The following is an 18,939-nucleotide window of genomic DNA, read 5'->3' as shown; positions in this document are numbered from 1 at the left end:
TATCAATAAAAAATAGTTGGTAAAGGAAAGAATGCAGAGCGGTTTCTTATTTAATTGTAACTCCTGCAAGTCAGAGGCTTGGCATAACATCCACCCTTGGATGTTGTAAGCATCCACGTTTACAGAACGAGCATACAGGACTGAAGTGCAGCATAACTTTGAAAGTTATTTCAATCTGATGCTGCCAATCGTAGAAATGTTACGATTACATATGTTTTATTCGATCCTTCAATGGATATATAAGAAACTACGTGCAAAATAAGTACTTTATAAAAATTTTATTCAACAAATTATGTTAAAAACTGGGTGCACTGTCTTGTGTAGCGACACATTAATTCTTCAAAATTTAAAATAAAACATAAATACATGGATAGAAAAATAAATACATAAATATATCCAGCTCATAGTCCGAAAAATAGGAAGTTAATTTAGCTACTACAATGTAAATGGATACATTTGTGGACTTTCAGATTAAAAATCTGTCATAATCTGTCAAATAGTTTTGTCTAATTAAAATAGTATAGAACCCGTTGTTGGACCCACCTTCACAAGCATTAGTTGCCTGTAAAATGGTTTAAAATGGTTCAATGAGTCCCTTTAAACACCTGTAAACATCAGACCATCTTAATCATTGCACACGTTCAGGAGGGACCTCAAGACCTGGCTCTTCGACTGACCTGAGCAAACTTTCCTCCCCCCACCCCCCCCCCCCCCAGCGCCTCGAGACCCTCGCGGGTGAGTAGCACGCTTTACAAACAACTGATTGATTGATTGATTCACCTGAAAAGCTTCAGATATTTACACAAAGCTTTGATAGGGGCTGTGTTGTGTCAATGACCTAGCAAGACTCATTCAAATGGATATGTCAAGAACTCCCTGATAAGACTTGCCATCACCGAGCATTTCTGTTTAGGGTTTTATGGCTTTGATGTTGATGTTAATCACATTTTGTTAAGAGTCCTTGAGTGACAAACGATGACAGGCATTGAGCGGATCTGAGGCCAGGCCACAGTGTGAGCCCCACGGGTCCTCAGTATGAGGCATTTCTGGTGACAGCCCGGACACAGGTGCACCCAAAAGTGACCCATTGCTTCTCCAGCTTGTAACTCTGGCTGCAGCCCTTCTGCTCCCGGCGCAGCACAAGGATTTGGTGCCTGATGGGAACGGAGGACCCGTCGTTCCCGTCATAGTCCTGGCACTTGGAGGGAAGGCATTTGGCTTCCACGATGACCTCAGGGTATCTGTTCACATCCTTATCCACACTGCAAAGAAAACAGAACAATGCAAAGTTTAAAGGGATGGAGCATTGCAAGACGTTCCTATCACATGCAATAATACAGCTGTATACTATATCAATCATCCTGATTACTGAGTTTTTTGTGCAATAAGACGTTAGAAAGGTGCTTATGCCGATCCGGGTTTCCCTATATCCTTTATTCTATTCAAACCTTCCTCCTTTGTACCTGATTTTTCTTTAGTCACTTCCCTACTCTTTGTCTCCCTCTCCTTGCTTCCCCTCTTTGCTTTACTCTACCATATTTATCGTTTTTTTACACCTCTTACCTTGCCTCCCTCTGTATTCCCTTCCCTATTTACATTCCATTTTCCTTCCTTCCTTCCCACCTTTCTTCATCTATGTTTTTCTTTCGTCCTTCACTTATTTCTCAATTGCCTTTCTGTCTTCCCCTTTTTTTTAATATAGCTCAAATTTTGTGGCCACCATATCTGGCCCTGTTTTTCACAGTTTCATCCCTATAGCAGTAGGCAATTGGAAAACAAGTCTGAGCTGATGATATTATCTTTAACACTTGTCCTCCAACTTCACCCTTGTTCTACAGCTGGTATTCGAGCCCAGAGTTTAATTCAAGTGAGTGTATTCATTAAGAATTATTGGATCCGTCATTAGCTATTGTAAATTACACACATCATTTTCTCGAGGATCTCAAGTTGTCTCAGCAATGATTCAACAATTGCCCCACAATGAGCGAATCCAATGTCGGTGTTGAGACCGATGCGTGTGATGATTTCCCTTTTGTGTTTTCACATTTCTGGACTACAGCTACTGAATGATTCTTACACACACAAGCACAGATCCAAACACTCTTTCAGGACTTTTTCCCAGAATATTGCTTGTCTTTCTAAAGGACCAGTGAAGCCCAGAGTTAACATGGGCAAATAAAGGTAGGATATTTCGTTGGGTTGTTAGTTATCTTTCACCCTAACTCTTGTAGGATTGGCCACTATAGGCATGTGGCGTTACAATGTGATGGCTTCTCGTCACCCAGTGTGCTATGGTTTCTATTGTTTGATGCATGTTTCGGTGCGCCGACACTCACAAAGCCACCATCAGAATGAGAAAACAAAGTAGATCATTTAACTAGAAATCTCATTTGACAGGTTAAGGGCTTAAAATAAACTTGGCTTACTATTCTTGTCCACATTGAGCCATCTGAAGGAATGCAAACAATGGCACCCAAGGTAAGGGTTGTCGGTCTGTGCAAGCTAGGCTGGCAGAGGAGCAAGGCATGACTAAACTGCCAGCAGTCTGCCACCAGAATGTCTCTGCAATTAGAAGATGTTGTCTGCCATGGAGTGGAGTGACGAAATGCTATCACTCCACTGGGAATGTATGACGTTACAACGCATACTTTTACCACGCATACCATTACAACGCGGTATTTACAACGAATACCGTTACAACGCATAGCGCTTAGAGGTGCTGGATAGTGGTAAGTATAATTTTATATTCCAACTCCAGTCCCCGTGGACACTAGGGAAGGTGTTGGATATAAAATTATACTTATTCCCTATCCTAGAGCGCCCCCCAGCACAATGCGTTGTAATGGTATGCGTGGTAATGCCTGCGTTGTAGAGGTAGTGCGTTGTAAAAACTTCATTGTAACAGTTGTATACCCTCCACTGGTCTGAAGATAAAAGATCATTTAAGAGATAGATATGTTAGAAATAATAATGTAATCATATTTGTAAGACACCAAAGCCCCCTTCCCGACCCCCACTCAGCTATATGGTTCTTAGTAAAAGATACTGGGAATGCCCAACCTATAGATCCTAAATGGTAATTTTGGTGCAACGTGGGCATTTATAGGAAAAAAGAAAACATTGACTCATTAGTGAACGACATCTTTCGAAAGAGCTTTTCAAGATTTCTAGCCAGGGAGTTCAGTGAGGAAAGTTTGCGGGCACCTATGCGTGCTTGTTCATTACAAGACCTGCTGGGGAGTGATACAGAGGCACAGTCTTGAGACCAGCCACTGATATGCAATAGAGGGTCAGTCCATGAGGTTTGCTTGGTGCTCCACTGATGAAACAACAGTTCCTTTATGCTCAAGTTTAATGCCACGTTCTGCTGCACATATATCTATCTGACACCGTTTCTAGCTCTAGATTTTCACAAGCACCAGAATCAAGCTAGGGGGCTGCTTCCCTAACTTCTGAGTTCAGCTTCCTTATCGCCTCCAGTTGGAACAAAATAAGAGACTGTGTGGAGAAGACTAGGATCCCGGCCATGTCCTCTGTGTATGGAAAAGTATCAACATTAATACGGAGAGCTGAATGTTAATTGTAGACCCAGGAATGCCTTTCCTATAACTTCATGGAATCCCTTGGCTCTCGACCGCTTCTAAATACTGATCTTCTGACTATGCATTAGTCTCTTCCTACTCTCTTCCCATCCACCACCCCCCCCCCCCCCCCTGCCACACCCCGCCTCTCATTCCTGATTCATTGATATACTGTATACATTGGAAGCTGTTTCCCATGAGTATTTACTGATGCAGAAATAAACAAATCGATACATTTGCCACCATGGGTTGATTAGGTTTCACCCCTAAAAATATATTAAAATTCCTTCAGCAAGCTAGAGCTGAATCCACTTTTATTCGAGACACCGACCATTTCAGAGATGATTTATTATAAACTATCAAATGATATCTGCAGGCCAATCACTGTTGGATCTATATAAATTGTTGTCATTTGTTTTGTAGATTCTTAAAAATAGCAGTGAGGATGTGGCTCTAAATCTAATATGTATATGACCACGGCTCATCATTTCCTGAATGACATTCATTTGACCTAAAAACAATATGTTAATTGGAGGATTAATGTGACGGGTATTAGGAAGCATTGAATGTTTCTCTCCTACTCCCGACCACGGCAGGGGCTTAGAGAAAGTGCCTGAGCTAGCCCTTTGTGGCACTGCCCAAGCTGCCTTTGTGTGCCCATTACCAAATATTTAAAATTACAGCTAGTGGATTCTTAAGTTGAAACATTTCTCACAGGAAGTACACATTGGCCATGTTTAGATAAGGGTAAACATCATTTACCTCGATTCCCAAACACCGCATGCCATTACAATGCGGTTGTTACATCGACCGCGTTGTTACAACTCATGCCATTACTCTGCAAGTCGGAACAATGACTTGCTCCAGGGGTCAGAAGTTTTGGATTTAAAATCCATCACCTTCCCTAGTGTTGCACAGACTGGAGTTCAAATAGTAAATGATACTATTTCAAAATCCAGTGCCTCCTCCCCTAGAGCATGTTGTTGTTCTGACTTGCGCTGTAATGGAATGGGTGTTACAAAGCGTTGCTGTAATGACCGTGTTGTAAAGGCATGCGTTAGTTAGTTAGTTAGCATGCAAGGTAACGAGGCATATACTTAGATAAGATGTATCGAATCAGTTCCTGTAGTGTTAAGAGCGGTGAATCCGTACCTGTACTCCCAAGGTGCGAGTGATCGGCTACTGATGTCGGCCACCATCTTGTCTTCAGCACCAGCGTCAATGGCCCGGAGGTCAATTCTGGCAATGTGAGGGAACCTGGCACTCCCTCTACCAGGGCACCTGTCTCTGGTCTTCGCTGCCAGGTCTCTTTCAGTATCATTTTCATGAGGCAGCTCTTGTCCAAGATATTCGGTCGGAAGCAAGATTGCTGGGGAACAAAGGGCCAGTAGTGTGATGGCCTGCAAGGGGGAATGAAGGAATACAAGTGGGGAATGTTAAAGTAATAAAGTTACAACCTTTGGTCAAGTACAATTTGGCGGAAATTATTGTACGATTATTATACAAATATCATTTTGGGAAAGAATGATATGACGTTTGAATTGTCAGAAAAATGTTTTTATGCCGTGACACGCTGCCACTGAATGCTGTGTGATGCAAAGCTATACTATGCTAAAAGTATTTCATGAAACATGCCTTTCAATGTCCCTTCAGCGCTCTTGGACACCGTGCACCAATATCTGCCTCCTGACAAGGATATCGATCCAGTCTGCAGCATCCCTCCCTATCAGTAGAAGCCGGTTCTAAGAAGCCTGTATCTGGCCTCTCCTTAAAGTGGAAACGTCTTCATCCAAGAGCAGTTGTGTGAGGACTGCAGAGTGTCTTACCCATTCCCTGTGTGATGGGCATACACTTCTTTAAATGACGCAGCGTGACAACACACGACTCCCCAACTATCTCACTTTTTCATAACAAAGATTACATCCAGAGTTGTTTCTTGTTTTGTTTTTAGATTTTTAGAACTTGTCTCCAGGCGCATAGACAGAGTTGCTTTGAAGAGACCTCAATGCTTTTCTATCAGGCCCTATCCCTTGCGACACTGCTGTAGTCTGACCTGCTTAGCGCCCTCACGCCCCACCACTGCAGACATGGAATAGCAGCATGGCTTCAGGTTCTGCTAGAAAGGTTTCACCCAAGATCACACACTTATCTAGTGTCCTAACCAGCAGCTGATGAACGAATGTGTAAACCCATGGCATGGCATACATATATGCTGAAATCAGATGTTTGCTATTTCATAGAAGGCAAAGGGTTTCTTACCATAATGGAGCAGGCTGAGGTCCTGGAAATCATGCTGCTCTTCTGGGTTTCTATCTCGTGGGCCTTCCTCGGTCGGGAGCTTGGAGTTTCTGCCTTGGGAACGGTCCTTCACCCCATTTATAGGCCTTTTCAGGGCGCCCGGGCTTTCCATAGTGAAGTGGTTCTCGGTTCACCTGCTTCCAGCTGACTTTCCCCCGGTATGTTACTCGTTCTGGCCCCGGGTCTTCCCTTTCATTCAGAAAAGTTTCTTTCTACCAGTTGAGAGACAAGGAACGCGCCTAAATGAGGAAAGCGTCTCTCCGGGATAACCTGGCGACAGCGCATAAAAAAAGGGACTTTGTATGTTCTTTCCTCGTACAGTATAATTTATGATTTTGCTCTGCTATCCAGCACAAGTCCGCAAGTGGTTTCTCTTCCTTAACGGATTATATTTACCTTTGCAGCACGTGCACACCGGTGGCAGCTTGGCATTTCCGTGGCTGCTTCCCCTCCACCCTCAATGATGTCATCACTTCCTTCTGTCGAACAGACTCACAGAGGAAGCTCTCCACAGCTCCGGCCCGCCTTACTTTGGGTTTATTCCCGCAACTAAAACCTGTCCTGAACTATGGCTTTCATTTCCAGCTCCGCCTCCTGTACAGCCATCTACCTTCAACAGTGGATTGCATTTACGTATGCGCAAATCCAATCCGCAGGAGTAAATGCAGCTGTGAAGCTATGATTAGCTGCCTTTTTTAGGGAATAATAGTTATTCTTTGCATGGTATTATTGTAACTGACAGTTTATTAGCTGAAAAGATGAAAACATATTTATATCTGTGGGGCAGGAAGGAGAATCTTGCCTCGCTGAATGAGTAGTGGGAATACTCAAATGAAGGATTGCAGTAGGATAGTCTGCCTGGATGCACAAATTACACTTTAACGTGTAACTGCACACCTGCCAACTTGAACAACATTTACTATGTGAGAAGGGGGGCGGGATGTCGTGCAGACAAGTACCTAAGAGGCACTTTTGAACCCCACCGTGATCCTGAACCCAACCGTGGTCCCAGCCCTCTCCTCCCCCAACCCAAAGAAACGCTTGCTGGGGCTGGTGCCGATGCCCGGGGGTCTTTTTACACCCCCCCAATGGATGTCAGCAGTTCAAAGCCTCAAACACTTTTGCTGAAAACACACTATTTGCAGTGGTTTTCAGCTCGTTTTCCAGACACCATCTGACATCGGCTCCCCACCGGCTGACCGCGTGATGTGCGCCAATATGGTATGTCACGCGTTGACACCGTGTGAGTTGGCAGGTATGTAACTGAATAAGGCCACTTCTACTCCGTGTTAATACAATGCTGTTCTGCTAAATATATGTGAGTAGCATGCTGGCATAATATCCAGCTCCCCGCCCTCAAGTTCGCAGCTCAGTATCTTTATTAAGTTCCAATGGTGCTATTGGACAAATGTCCTTTGAAATCACTATATTAGGGGTCAAGCTGTAGCTGAGGAAGGGGAATGGAGTTACGCGGGGTGGAGCTTGAAAAGCAGAGTCTGACAGACAATTTATGTATTTATTTTGAAAAAATATATACTGCAAAGAAATTGGCAGCAAGGACGTCTGTGACAGTAAATCTGGGTTACTAAATTGGTCAGAAAGCCACTGTGTTTTAAATATCTCACAGGATTAAGACTCCCGTTTTGCAGGTAATTGCACAGCAATTTTGATGAGATTATAATAGTGGTAAGATAACGCTAGTGGTTAACATAGTTCTGGGAGAGTTCTGTGCTTTGTTTAGTTACATTTTTTTATCATAAAGCAGCATGTAGGGTTAATGTGCCTGTTGCAAATCACAGATTTGCTTTTTAATTACATTGGTAAGTTGGGTGCTGCTTTTTTTTTTTTTTAATTCCTCATTCTGCAATGTGTAAAGAGTTATCGGGTACCCGTCACTGTAACTTCTGGGCCTGCACTGCCCCTTGGAGGGAATCTGAGTGGGGAGTTTCCCAATGACGGATGTTTCAGTTGGAGTCCCCTTGGTTCCTTTACAATATTCAATAATTCTGTTTGTTGGTTGGGGGGGTTAGCCAACCTGGCTACTTGACAGGTATGTTACCCATCAACAACTATTGCCATCGCATAATCATTGGACTTTGTATATTTTGAAACCGAGTGAGCATCAGGTGTTAGTTTGGTGGTGGTCTTCCCATATTTCCCAGAAGTTATATTTTTTACTAGGCTTTCCTTTCCTATGAAGTTTATTCGTTCTTAGAATCGAGTTCAGCCACTCCCCATGAGTCGGTGCTGTCGGGCCTACCCATTTTATGCATATCTCCCTCCTTGCCAATAAAATCAATACATTTTGAGATTAATTTAGCCACATTTTTCTCTTAAAAATTGTGTTCATTTTATGTAACTTCCATCTCGTTGAATTATTTGCTTCTTTTTAACAGTGTTGTTTTGTATTCTCAATTCATTGAGTTACATGTGTTTAATGTAAATTGTAAATGTGTATTATTATTTCAATGTGTTTTAATAATTTGTGAATAAAATCGAACTCCTCTTTTTTTACAAAAAAACAATGTTTTAGCTCAGTTCATTTCGACCTCTTGTTACGCTCTGTTGCCTAGATTGATACATATCAAATTATTTGCTTTTCCCTGGTCTAGGAACTCTATTTCCATGCACTCAGGGGGTCCTTGTTAAATATTGACGCAATTTTAATAAAATCAATACAAACAGTAGGTTCTCCTGTTTTTTTGTTAGCTTACCCATACCATTTGTACTATCAATCCCAAAGATGACGAGGTTTATATTTACATCAAGTTGTTTTCCCAGTACCGTACTTAAGGTCTTACCAACTTCTTGCCAGAAAGTGTCGAGGTGTGGGCACTGCCGGAACATGTGTATATCATTTGCCTTCTCCATTCCACATTTAGGGCAGTTCTTTATTTTGGGCCCTTTGAACTTGGATAATCTTTTTGAGGTCCAATAGAGAAATGTGGCTCAATGATTAGAGCGGCAGACCCTGATGCAGAGGCCTGGCCCGGGACCAGGGTTCAATTCCTCGCCTCGGCGGGTCTTGGGCTCAAAATTCCACTGACCTGATAATTCTCGCCTCAGTGCCTATTCCAATCATGGAATCCCACTCTGCAACTCTGGGCAATAGCTTGTTTAATCTCCACAACTGCCTCCACAATGCTACGGATGCCTGGCCTTCACCTTGGGGGTGCCCAGGAGTAGACGCCTCACAGGGAAAGCCAGGATGGGTTCCACAGCGGGATTCGTACAAGCGCCTTGAGACCCTTGCGGGTGAGTAGTGCGCTATACAAGTATCAATTTACATTTACATTTAGGCCCTGTGGACAGTAAATAGGTGGTTTCTTTTTAAGGCGGCCGGTTTTACAGTCGACCAGCATTTCTCTATTGATATTCACCATGTGTTTTTTAGGTCCAATGCTGGCAGGTCTTTCCTCCAGATCATTTCTGGAATCAGGAAGTCTTCTTCCCCTGCTGTTATTAGGGCCCAGTACCATCGAGATATCTCTTTTTTTTATGGGCGAATCCTTCGTCATCTCTTTCTCTAGTTCTTTGTTTCCGTTATTTTATTCGGTGAGCGATTTTGCCCAACTAGTAAGTTGGTAATATTTAAATTTCGATAGGGAGGCGTTAGTGACTATGGTTAGTTCATCCCAGGTGATTATGGTGATTCCTGACATTAATTGACCCCAATCTTTAATACCTGCTGTTTTCAGTGGAGTGGCCATACAGTCTTTGAGGAAGTCTGGGGTGCCCGGGGATTCCCGTATGGGGGCCAAAGAACTATAGTATGGTATGTTTAGAGTGCTCCTTATTTGGTACCATAATTTTGCTGCAGCCTTAAGAATCTTCAGTTTTATCTTTTTAAAGAATTTCGGGTGGCCGAATGAATAAAGGAAGTGGTCATTTCTTTCTGTCATTATTCGCAAGAAGTCAGGTTAGTTTTGACAGCTTTTCAAAAGTGGTCTCATGTTTTTGAAGTGGAAAGCTCTGTAGTCTTCTAATAAATCAGGACTGGCTACCCTCCTTGTTCTTTTCTCCTTCTTAATTTACTCCACGCTATTCTTGTTCCTTTGGATGACCAAATGAAACTTGTTATTTCTCCCTGAAGTTTCTTTAAAGATTCCCTCTTAAATTCCAGCGGTATAGTATTGAAAGGGTAGGTGAATTTAGGCAGGATGGAAATTTTTATTATATTGGATCTTCCCATGAAACTTAGTGGCAGACCTCCCCATACATTTAGTAGTTTTCTGGTTTCGCCAGCGATCCTGTTAAGATTTATCTGGGGCACCTTATCCAGGTCTTGAACCAGATTAATCCCCAAATACTTTATCTTTTCTTTGATGTAAGGGTTGTTGAATTGCGTGTTTCAGCTCATAACCTCAGTTTTTGACTGGTTAGTCTGATACCCTGACACTTTTCCAAAGTTGGTTAGGGTTTCTTCTATTGGTCCAATGGACTTTTGGAAATTATCTGTAAATAACATCAAGTCAACCTCATATAGTGTGACTTTTTTGTTCCAACAGCGGTGTTTGAAGGGCGATATTGTACCATGATTCCTGGGGCTGTTTGCTTGAGGTTCAATGTAAAGATTAAAAAGGAGCAGAGATAAAGGACATCCTTGTCGAGTTCCTCTTTTAATCGCTATATTTTCGGTGAGGTTTCCGTTGATTAAGATCTTAGCTCTCGGTTTTTTATATATTTCCTCCACCATACGTAGAAAGCACTCCCCTAGATTATATTGCTGATGACTCTGCTCAAGAAAGTCCAGTTGACTCTGTCAAACGCTTTGGCAGCATCGTAAGTGATTATAGTTAACTGTATTTTCTCACAAATGGCTATATCTATTGCCCCAAAGTGTTCGTGTGTTAAATCTTGTATTTGTCTGACTTTCACAAAGCCCTTCTGGTCTGTATTGAACAGGTTTGCCATTACTCTTCCTAGTCTTTTTGCCATAATCTGCGTGAACATTTTGTAATCGCAGTTGAGTAAAGATATAGGCTGGTATGATTCACAATTCACAGGGTTTTTCCCTGGTTTTAGTATGATGCTGATAGTTGCGTCATTCCAGGAGTCAGGGATTTTTTTGTTTCCTCTGTAAATTAGATTTAGTAACTCCATGATTGGTGGAACCAAGGTTTCCCTTAAGTTGATATACAACTCATTCAGTAAAGCATCCGGACCGGCTGCTTTCCCTCTTTTTAAGCCTCCTATTGCGTCTCCTACCTCTTCGTTTGTGATTTCTGCGTTTAGTTCTTCTTTTTCTTCTTCCGACATTGATAGGAGGGACTGGTCATCTAGATATTCTTCCAGCTGTTCCTCTGATGGATTTGTATCCTCAGTATATAGATTGGAAAAACAAATTGTGAATTCCTGCATAATTATTGTGTCTTCTGAGCTTGGTTCTGTTTGGTTATGTTGCTGGATGCTGGATACTTTGTTTCTGGTTTGATCAGTCTTTACTTTCCATGCCAGCATTTAGCCGCATCCTTCTCCATATTCATGGATTGATAGTTAACTGGCTTCCCACTTCTTCCTTACTTTATTCGCCAGGATGTCTGTCACTGTTTCTTTTTGTTTTTGACTTTCTTTCTCTAGTTCTTCTTTATTAGTTATTATATGCTATGCTGCTATTTGTATATCGAGTTGTTTTATAACGTTTTCCAAGTCTCTTATTTCTTGCTTTATAACTTTTGTTCTGAATGCTCCCATGCTTAGTAGTTTGCCTCTGATTACTGCCTTGTAAGTGTCCCAGGTGATTTGTTTCGAGGTCCCAAGTTTATTATTCTCAAAGAAAATCTCTGTCTCTGTCCTAAGTTCCTGTATTATTTATTGATCTAATAATATAGTTCGATCAACAATCCATCTAATTTGTAAGTTACTTTTTGTCGTTTGTATAGTAAGTTGGACTGCTGAGTAGTCGGACAGGTGAGCTGGCAGGTGCTCTATTCTCTTGACATTTTCTAATAAACTTATGTTTATTAGGAAGTAATCAATTCTTGATTTGTGCCCTAATTTTTTATTGTGAAAAGTGAAGGCCTGTTTTTTGTCCCCTTTCTCTTTCCACATGCCCACCAGATCCAAATCTTTTTTATAGTGTCCTAGCTACTCCCTCATTTTTGGTAGATTTGCTTGTCTTCCTGGGGGGATCTGTCCACTTGGGATCTCTGATTATGTTATAATCACCCCCTAATACTATTGCAGAGGTAGCTGACAGTAGCTGTGTGTAGAGTTTTTGAAGAGGGTTGGGTCATCTGTGTTTGGACCGTAATAACCTGTTATAGTATACAGATTATTGAATATTCTTACCCTAGTTATTGCCCATATGGGGTGCTGCTTTTCACATTGAGATCATTTTGTTACTTCCGGTTCATAAATTGCAATCCTAATATAGTACAGTGATGTTTTTACCAGCAACAAGGAGCTACATTCAAACTGTAGGTCATGGGTTTAGATCCTTATTGTTTTTTTCTCCCTCTGTTGCTATTCTAAGATTGCAAAGAAGAGTTCCTTTGGGATGTAATAAGGTCTTATTAGTACAGATAACCACAATCAGTGCTTTAGGCTTTATATCTTGACTTTGTGTATCTCCCGTCATTTCACTCTCAATATATAATGGCTGCGAGTATGGTCATTATGTGAATTCTATACCTTATAAGTTATAACCATCAGTGTTTTATATAACATTCGCTGTACTTTGAGGTACACACTTGTATGATTTATTGTGTCTCTGAGTATGATGTAAAGTGCTCTCACACCTTACATTGGGATGTGTAGTGCTATAAAAGAAATAAAAAGTAGTTGCCATTCACATCAATACTGGTGTAATTATTCATGCAGACAGATGCATCTTGCATTCTTACAGTGCAAGCACATCTCTTACATAGAGAGTTGAACAAGGGTAAAAACCTGCCTCCGAATCATAGTTTCTCTTAAGTACTTTTGAAGTGATAACTTGCGTGCGTCTTTGGTTTCTTCTGTTGCTTTGGCATCTATGAGTTAGGCTTCAGATAGCTCCCATCCAATATTATACTCAAGCAAGAAAAACATATTGCATATAGTGAGGAGGCTAGGCTCATGAAGGTACTAGACCTGGTCATTTTTCAATCATACATGCTACTTTCTACAAAGGTATGGAGCCCTATTTTACCTGGGCAAATGAACCCGAGACAAGTTCTACCTGAATAGGTTACGTGGGAATAAGATCCACTTTTTGGCAGCTTTTCCATTGCCAGGTACTTGGTTTCCAACATTACCTTACTGTCCGTGTGATGGCAAATCACATCGTTCTACGAAGCACTTCAATCTCTTTTACTCACTATATTTTTCTCTCAGGCTACAGTTTCTGTGTCCAATTTTAAGAGGGAGATTCTTTAAATAATCACCGGAGGGTTCGTGTTTTCTCCAGCGCTTGGAGTTCAAAACTATATGGTCCTCAGTCTTAAATGTTATTACCCATGCACTGAAACTGTGCAGGAGATATGCACTCTTGCTCAAGATTATGAGGTTATGAGTTTGGTGCAGCTGGTAGTCGTAGTGTACTGAACTCAGACAAGATGGAATTCCTCATCCTGGGATCAGCACCCTCTGCCTGGGACGACTCCTGGTGGCCCCCTGCCCTGGGCACCACACCCAAGCCAACGGACCACGCACGAAACCTGGGCTTCATCCTGGACTCCTCCCTCTCAATGACCAGACAAGTCAACGCCGTATCGTCATCGTGCTTCAACACCCTGTGCATGCTCCGTAAGACCTTTCGATGGATCCCCACCGAAACCAGGAAGACAGTCACCCAAGCACTCGTCCCCAGCCGACTGGACTACGGGAACACCCTCTACGCGGGAACCACCGCCAAACTACAGAAAAGACTCCAGCACATACAGAACACTTCTGCACGACTCATCCTGGACATCCCTCGCCGCAGCCACATCTCTACCCACCTGAGAGACCTGCACTGGCTCCCCGTCAACAAGAGGATCACGTTCAGACTCCTCACCCACGCAACAAGGCTCTCCACGACATGGGCCCGAAGTACCTCAACAGCGGCCTCATTTTCTACACAACCACCCACCAGCTACGATCGGCCAGCCTCGCCCTCGCCGCCGTGCCACGCATTCGCAGAGCCACCGCTGGGGGAAGATCCTTTTCCTACCTGGCGGCCAAGCCATGGAACTCCCTCCCCACCCACCTACGATTGACCCAGGACCACCTCTCCTACAGGAAACAACTCAAGACCTGGCTTTTCGAGCAGTAACGTACCCCTCCCCCCAGCGCCTTGAGACCCTACTGGGTGAGTAGCGCGCTATACAAATTATGTTGAATTGAATTGAATTGAATTGAATAGTGTGTGGGCTGCGGACCTTTGATTTGCCCTGATTGTGTTGCCGGGACTTTACTGAGACTTCTATGCCGTGCCGGGCAGCGGGACTTCTGCAGTGTGCTGACTGGCGGGACTGCAAGCTCCAGGATCCTTTGCGGGCTGATACCTGCCGCACCTGTGAACTCATCCCGCCCCCACCTCCACCCTCTCTGAGCACATAAACAGCTTGCGGCCCCGCTTCACAGGCGCCGCTCGTAGTCGTAGTGTGTGGGCTGTGGACCTTTCATTTGCCCTGATTGTGTTGCCTGGACTTTGCTGAGACTTCTACGCTGTGCTGGGCAGCGGGACTTCTGCGGTGTGCTGACTGGCGGGACTGCGAGCTCTAGGATCCTTTGTGGGCTGATATCTGCCGCACCTGTGAACTCTTCCCACCCCCACTTCCACCCACTCCTCGGTTATAATCACGCTTTCAGACGCGCATCGCGGGACGCGCGCGGGACCAGCCGGGCTAAGCCGGGGCCAAGGGCGGTCCCGTTCTAGCCCATTACAGACCGTGTGAGACCGGACCGGGCCCCCCTCTAACTTCTCCTGCTATATGAACTGTTCATGAACTGTATGTATGCTCCATTTCTCTTTTTATAGACTTTAAATATATTTTAAAAAAAAGCTTTGAATTGAGATTGTACATCGTGCTTACGCTAGTATCATGATAACACGAGGAAACAGGAGCAAAACAGCTGCAGGAGGGGCTCAGCTAATAGGCCCCTTAGATAATTTCATTATTAGGGCAAACTCCTTCATAGATCAAGGTATCTCCCTTAAGGAACGCAGAGTGTCCCAAGACTTAGCTCTGGCAAAAAGATCTTCCATGGGCCATTTTGCGACCGCTAGAACACCTGAGCAGATTAGGGAGTCCGGGCCGATAGAAGTTCGTGCTGATATACATAGCCTACCAAATGTGGTGGATTTATCAGCATCACAACTGCTATCTGACTCTCAATTAAGTTCGGAACTGGAAAAGACCCCAGAATTAGCTATGATCACCACCCCAGAGGAAACGAGACAGCTGAGGGGAAGGAGGGAGGGCGCCGTACAGAAAAAAAGGGAAAAACCAAAAATAACAAAGGTCAATGAGATACGTGAGTTACCCAAAAACCAGGGGGAGAAGTCAGACCAAACTACACATAGAGGGCAAAACATCAGGCAAATTGAGCCTCCAAACCTCGTGTCAAATGAGATCTTGGGACATGGAAGTATAGAGGCATTGGTCAACTCGGCAGGGGGAAGCAATGATAACGAGGTTGATAGCCAACTTCTAATAAAAATGGGAGAGCTATTTAAATTCTATCTTTCCCCGATAGAAACTAGACTACTGCACATTGAAAAACAGTTAGTCGAACTGACTGCCCTTTCAAAAAATCCACCAAATCACGGGCTACCAAAGATTGGGGGAAACAAACCGATCATTAACAAACCAGTAGATTTACAAGCAAACAAAACAGCTGCTGCAGGGGTAAATGTAAAAGCGAAAACACCTACAGTAATAGAGAAGAAAAGTGTAGAAAAGCCCAAAGAAGCCACAGCGCAGACCACGCAGGAGAATAACACTCCTAAGGCCCCCGCTCCAAATTCTAATAGAGACTGGAATAGGGGAGCTTCTGATGGTAGATTTGCTGTTAACCTGCACCCTGAGGCTAGCCCTTTCGTGGTGGTGATGACTGGCATCCCGGAGTTGGTAGACCCCACAGAGGAACCTAGCTGGTCATTAAAGAATAAGGTCCAACATTGGCTCAATACGAACCGACCGCTACCACCTTATTGATTGAGTAAGATCCTAAAGGTACGTAGGGCTCCCTGGGTGGGGCATGGAAGGAAATCAATTCAGGGTGACTGCGTTCTGGTTAATTTCGAGGATCCACGTACGGCAGACCATATTTGCTCATGGGGAACCCCAGGTAAAAATGAAGGTATAGAAACCAAACAACTCTCTTTTTTTTATCCCCCTAGGAATCGTACTGGCCCAGTCTATGAAGGGAATTGGCATAGAGTGGGCCATCGAGACCTGGGAGGAGACTGGGAGGAGAGGGGAGGCAATCTTACTAGAAACCCTACCAGGGAGGCAGCCTACAGGGATAGTTGGAGAGGAATCCCAACTATAAATAGGTACAGCTGCCTGGAGATGGTTGATTGACCATCACCGACAAAGGGACCTTCGATTGGCTGTTGGGAGGAAGTTGACCCCACCCCCCCAGCGGCCAGCCCTTTAGCTAATGACTCACAATCACTAAAAGTCATTTTTGGGAATATCGTGGGCCTTCGTCCCAAGGTTGAAAATGGAAGCGCCCTGAATTTTCTGCAGAAGCATAACGTAATCTGCCTCCAGGAGACATGGTCTATGACCGAACTTCATCTGATAGGATATAAAACCTATTTCACCTCAGCATTAGCAGGAATCATGGGCAGGCCCAAAGGAGGACTGACTATTTTTATAGCCAACACAATACAAGGACTGAAAATAACCGTAGTGCAGCTGGATGTAAATTACCAGCTTCTCTGCCTCTCCTTTAGCAACAAGGAGATTATCCTTCTGCTTAATTTCTATAACAACCTTTTGTAAGGACAGGTCTTGAAGGTCTTGCTTAACCTGCGAGATAAACTCTCTCAGCTGACACAGGATCTTGGAGACTGAGTAAGTGTAAGCATTGTATGGGGGGGATTTTAATCTGCATCCTTGTTTACGCAGTAGTAGTAACATTTGTGGGTTGGTGGATGAATATGACGGCCCCATCGTCCATTTTAAACATTCTAGCATGGGGTCGTACCTGAATGAAGTCCTCTCAGCATTAGGTCTCATGATAGCTACTAAAGTGGATCCGATTTTATAACGGCTCGAACCAACATTCTTGGGGAGGGGGCATGAAACAACAGTTGACTATGTTTTACTATCGAATGTTCTGGCCAATAGAGTCATGAGTTTTGATTTGTTAGTCAACACACTAAGCGATCATTCTGCCCTCAGCTTAGAACTTCATTTAACACACTCTCAGCCTTCCTCACAGACCATACTAAGTGCGTTAAGTCAGAACACTTTGCATCTAGACAGGACCTATGGATACTCCCTAAGATGGGAGAAGGTGGACCCCGGGGAAACTACCGAAAAGGTGATAAGAGCAGCCTATCCATTTATTGTTAAATGCTTAGACTTAACAGCCTCAGAGGAGGAAGTTTTAAGTAATTTTGCGGTAATTCTAGTAAAAATAAATGAATTACTGACAGTAAAGATCCAAAGAGATCGACCCAGGAAAGTAGGGTGGTTCAACCATAGCTGTACGGCAGCCCACACAAAACTAAAAGCAGCATTGAATAAAACCATAAAACCAACAGAGACCAACAGGCAATAAGTAAGCTTAGAAAAGATTATAATATTGCACGAAAGAAGAGGAAGGGTGAATTAAAACAAGCCCTGTGGGACCAACTTCAGAAAAGCTCCACAGACAAAAACAGTGAGGCTTTTTGGAGAGTTGTAAAATCCCCCTTTCTAGTAGATGACAAAAACCTCCCAAGAATTGAAGTAGCTATCGAGGAATCAGTCTGGGTGGCCCATATCCCCAAAATATTCCAGAGAGGCCCACCATTAACAGGGACTGATGTAGCTTCCACTAGTAGCCCCCCTGCGGTTTTATACCCTATTCCGCTAGAATTTGACATTTCTGAGGTGCTTCAGGCATTAAATGCTAGTAAAAATGGGAAAGCCCCGGGACCTGACGGGGTTCCCGTAGATCTATTTAAACATAATACGGATCTGTGGGCCCCAATGTTGACCAGGGTGTTTAAGGCAGTAATGGAGAAGGGCCTGTTGGATTACTGGACCAAATCTATCATGGTTCCAATATTTAAAAAACGAGACCGGCTGGAGGTATCCTGCTATCGCCCGATCTCACTGCTGGATTCGCTGGGCAAGGTAGTGAGCAGAGTTGTGCTTGAGCATCTCCAGCAGTGGGCTGACGATGGCGGGGTCCTCTCCGACCTTCAATTCGGGTTTCAGGAGGGTTTTGGTACAACAGAACAAGCCCTGAACCTATCAATGTTGCTGGGTAAATATGTTCACGCAAAGCGGGGAAAGTTATACATGGTTTACGTTGATTTGTCCGCTGCTTTTGATTGTGTCTGTCATGTAAAGCTCTGGTCTGTTCTGTCACAAATGGGAGTTGATGCTCCTCTTGTAGAATTTTTAAGGGAGTTATACTTGAAAGCCTCTGCGAGAGTACGATTTGGCATAAAAGGCGAATTATGTGCGTCCTTTGGAGTAGAGCGTGGAGTTCGTCAAGGTTGTGTCCTGGCCCCCTTTCTGTTTTCACTGTATACAAATGGTCTAGAGGCGGCAATGTTGAGGGGGGGCCAGGATCTACCGCAAGTAAGAAAACGTCCGATTCCCGCTCTGCTCTACGCGGACAACGCCGTGATACTGGCTCGTACACCACGCGAATTACAGAAGGCTCTGGACGGGTATGCAGACTTTATGGGGAGCCTAGATTTACATTTAAATATAAAAAGACTTATGTAATGGTAGCAGGCACAGGGAAAAAAGGGGTTAAAGACATATTCCTTAGCAAACAAAAACTCGAAACTACGGCCCAGTATCCCTATTTAGGTATCATAATAGATGATAAATTGAACTGGAAAGCTGCAGTTGAGGCAAGAAAACATCTTTTTATGAGAGCTATTGTAGCACTCATAAATTTTTCCCAAAAGCTGGGC

The 18,939-nt window shown here is 43.6% G+C and overlaps 1 protein-coding gene across 1 annotated transcript; it reads right to left on the bottom strand.

Annotated features, from left to right (window-relative positions):
- Nucleotides 1–1,030: 1,030 nt before the first annotated feature.
- On the bottom strand, nucleotides 1,031–5,873 carry LOC147751233 (interleukin-17A-like). Its single transcript, XM_086933175.1, has 3 exons — nucleotides 5,841–5,873; nucleotides 4,734–4,981; nucleotides 1,031–1,262 (listed from the first exon to the last, which is right to left on the bottom strand). Exons 1-3 carry the CDS (start codon nucleotides 5,871–5,873, stop codon nucleotides 1,031–1,033), a joined length of 513 nt encoding a protein of 170 aa, XP_086789301.1.
- Between the last annotated feature and the right edge of the window lie 13,066 nt (nucleotides 5,874–18,939).

The sequence above is a fragment of the Lissotriton vulgaris genome, chromosome 1_1 (genome assembly GCF_964263255.1).
Source record: "Lissotriton vulgaris chromosome 1_1, aLisVul1.2, whole genome shotgun sequence".
NCBI classification, from domain to species: domain Eukaryota; kingdom Metazoa; phylum Chordata; class Amphibia; order Caudata; family Salamandridae; genus Lissotriton; species Lissotriton vulgaris.
The sequence above is the reverse complement of the archived record's forward strand: the minus strand, read 5'-3'. Positions and strand labels throughout refer to the sequence as shown.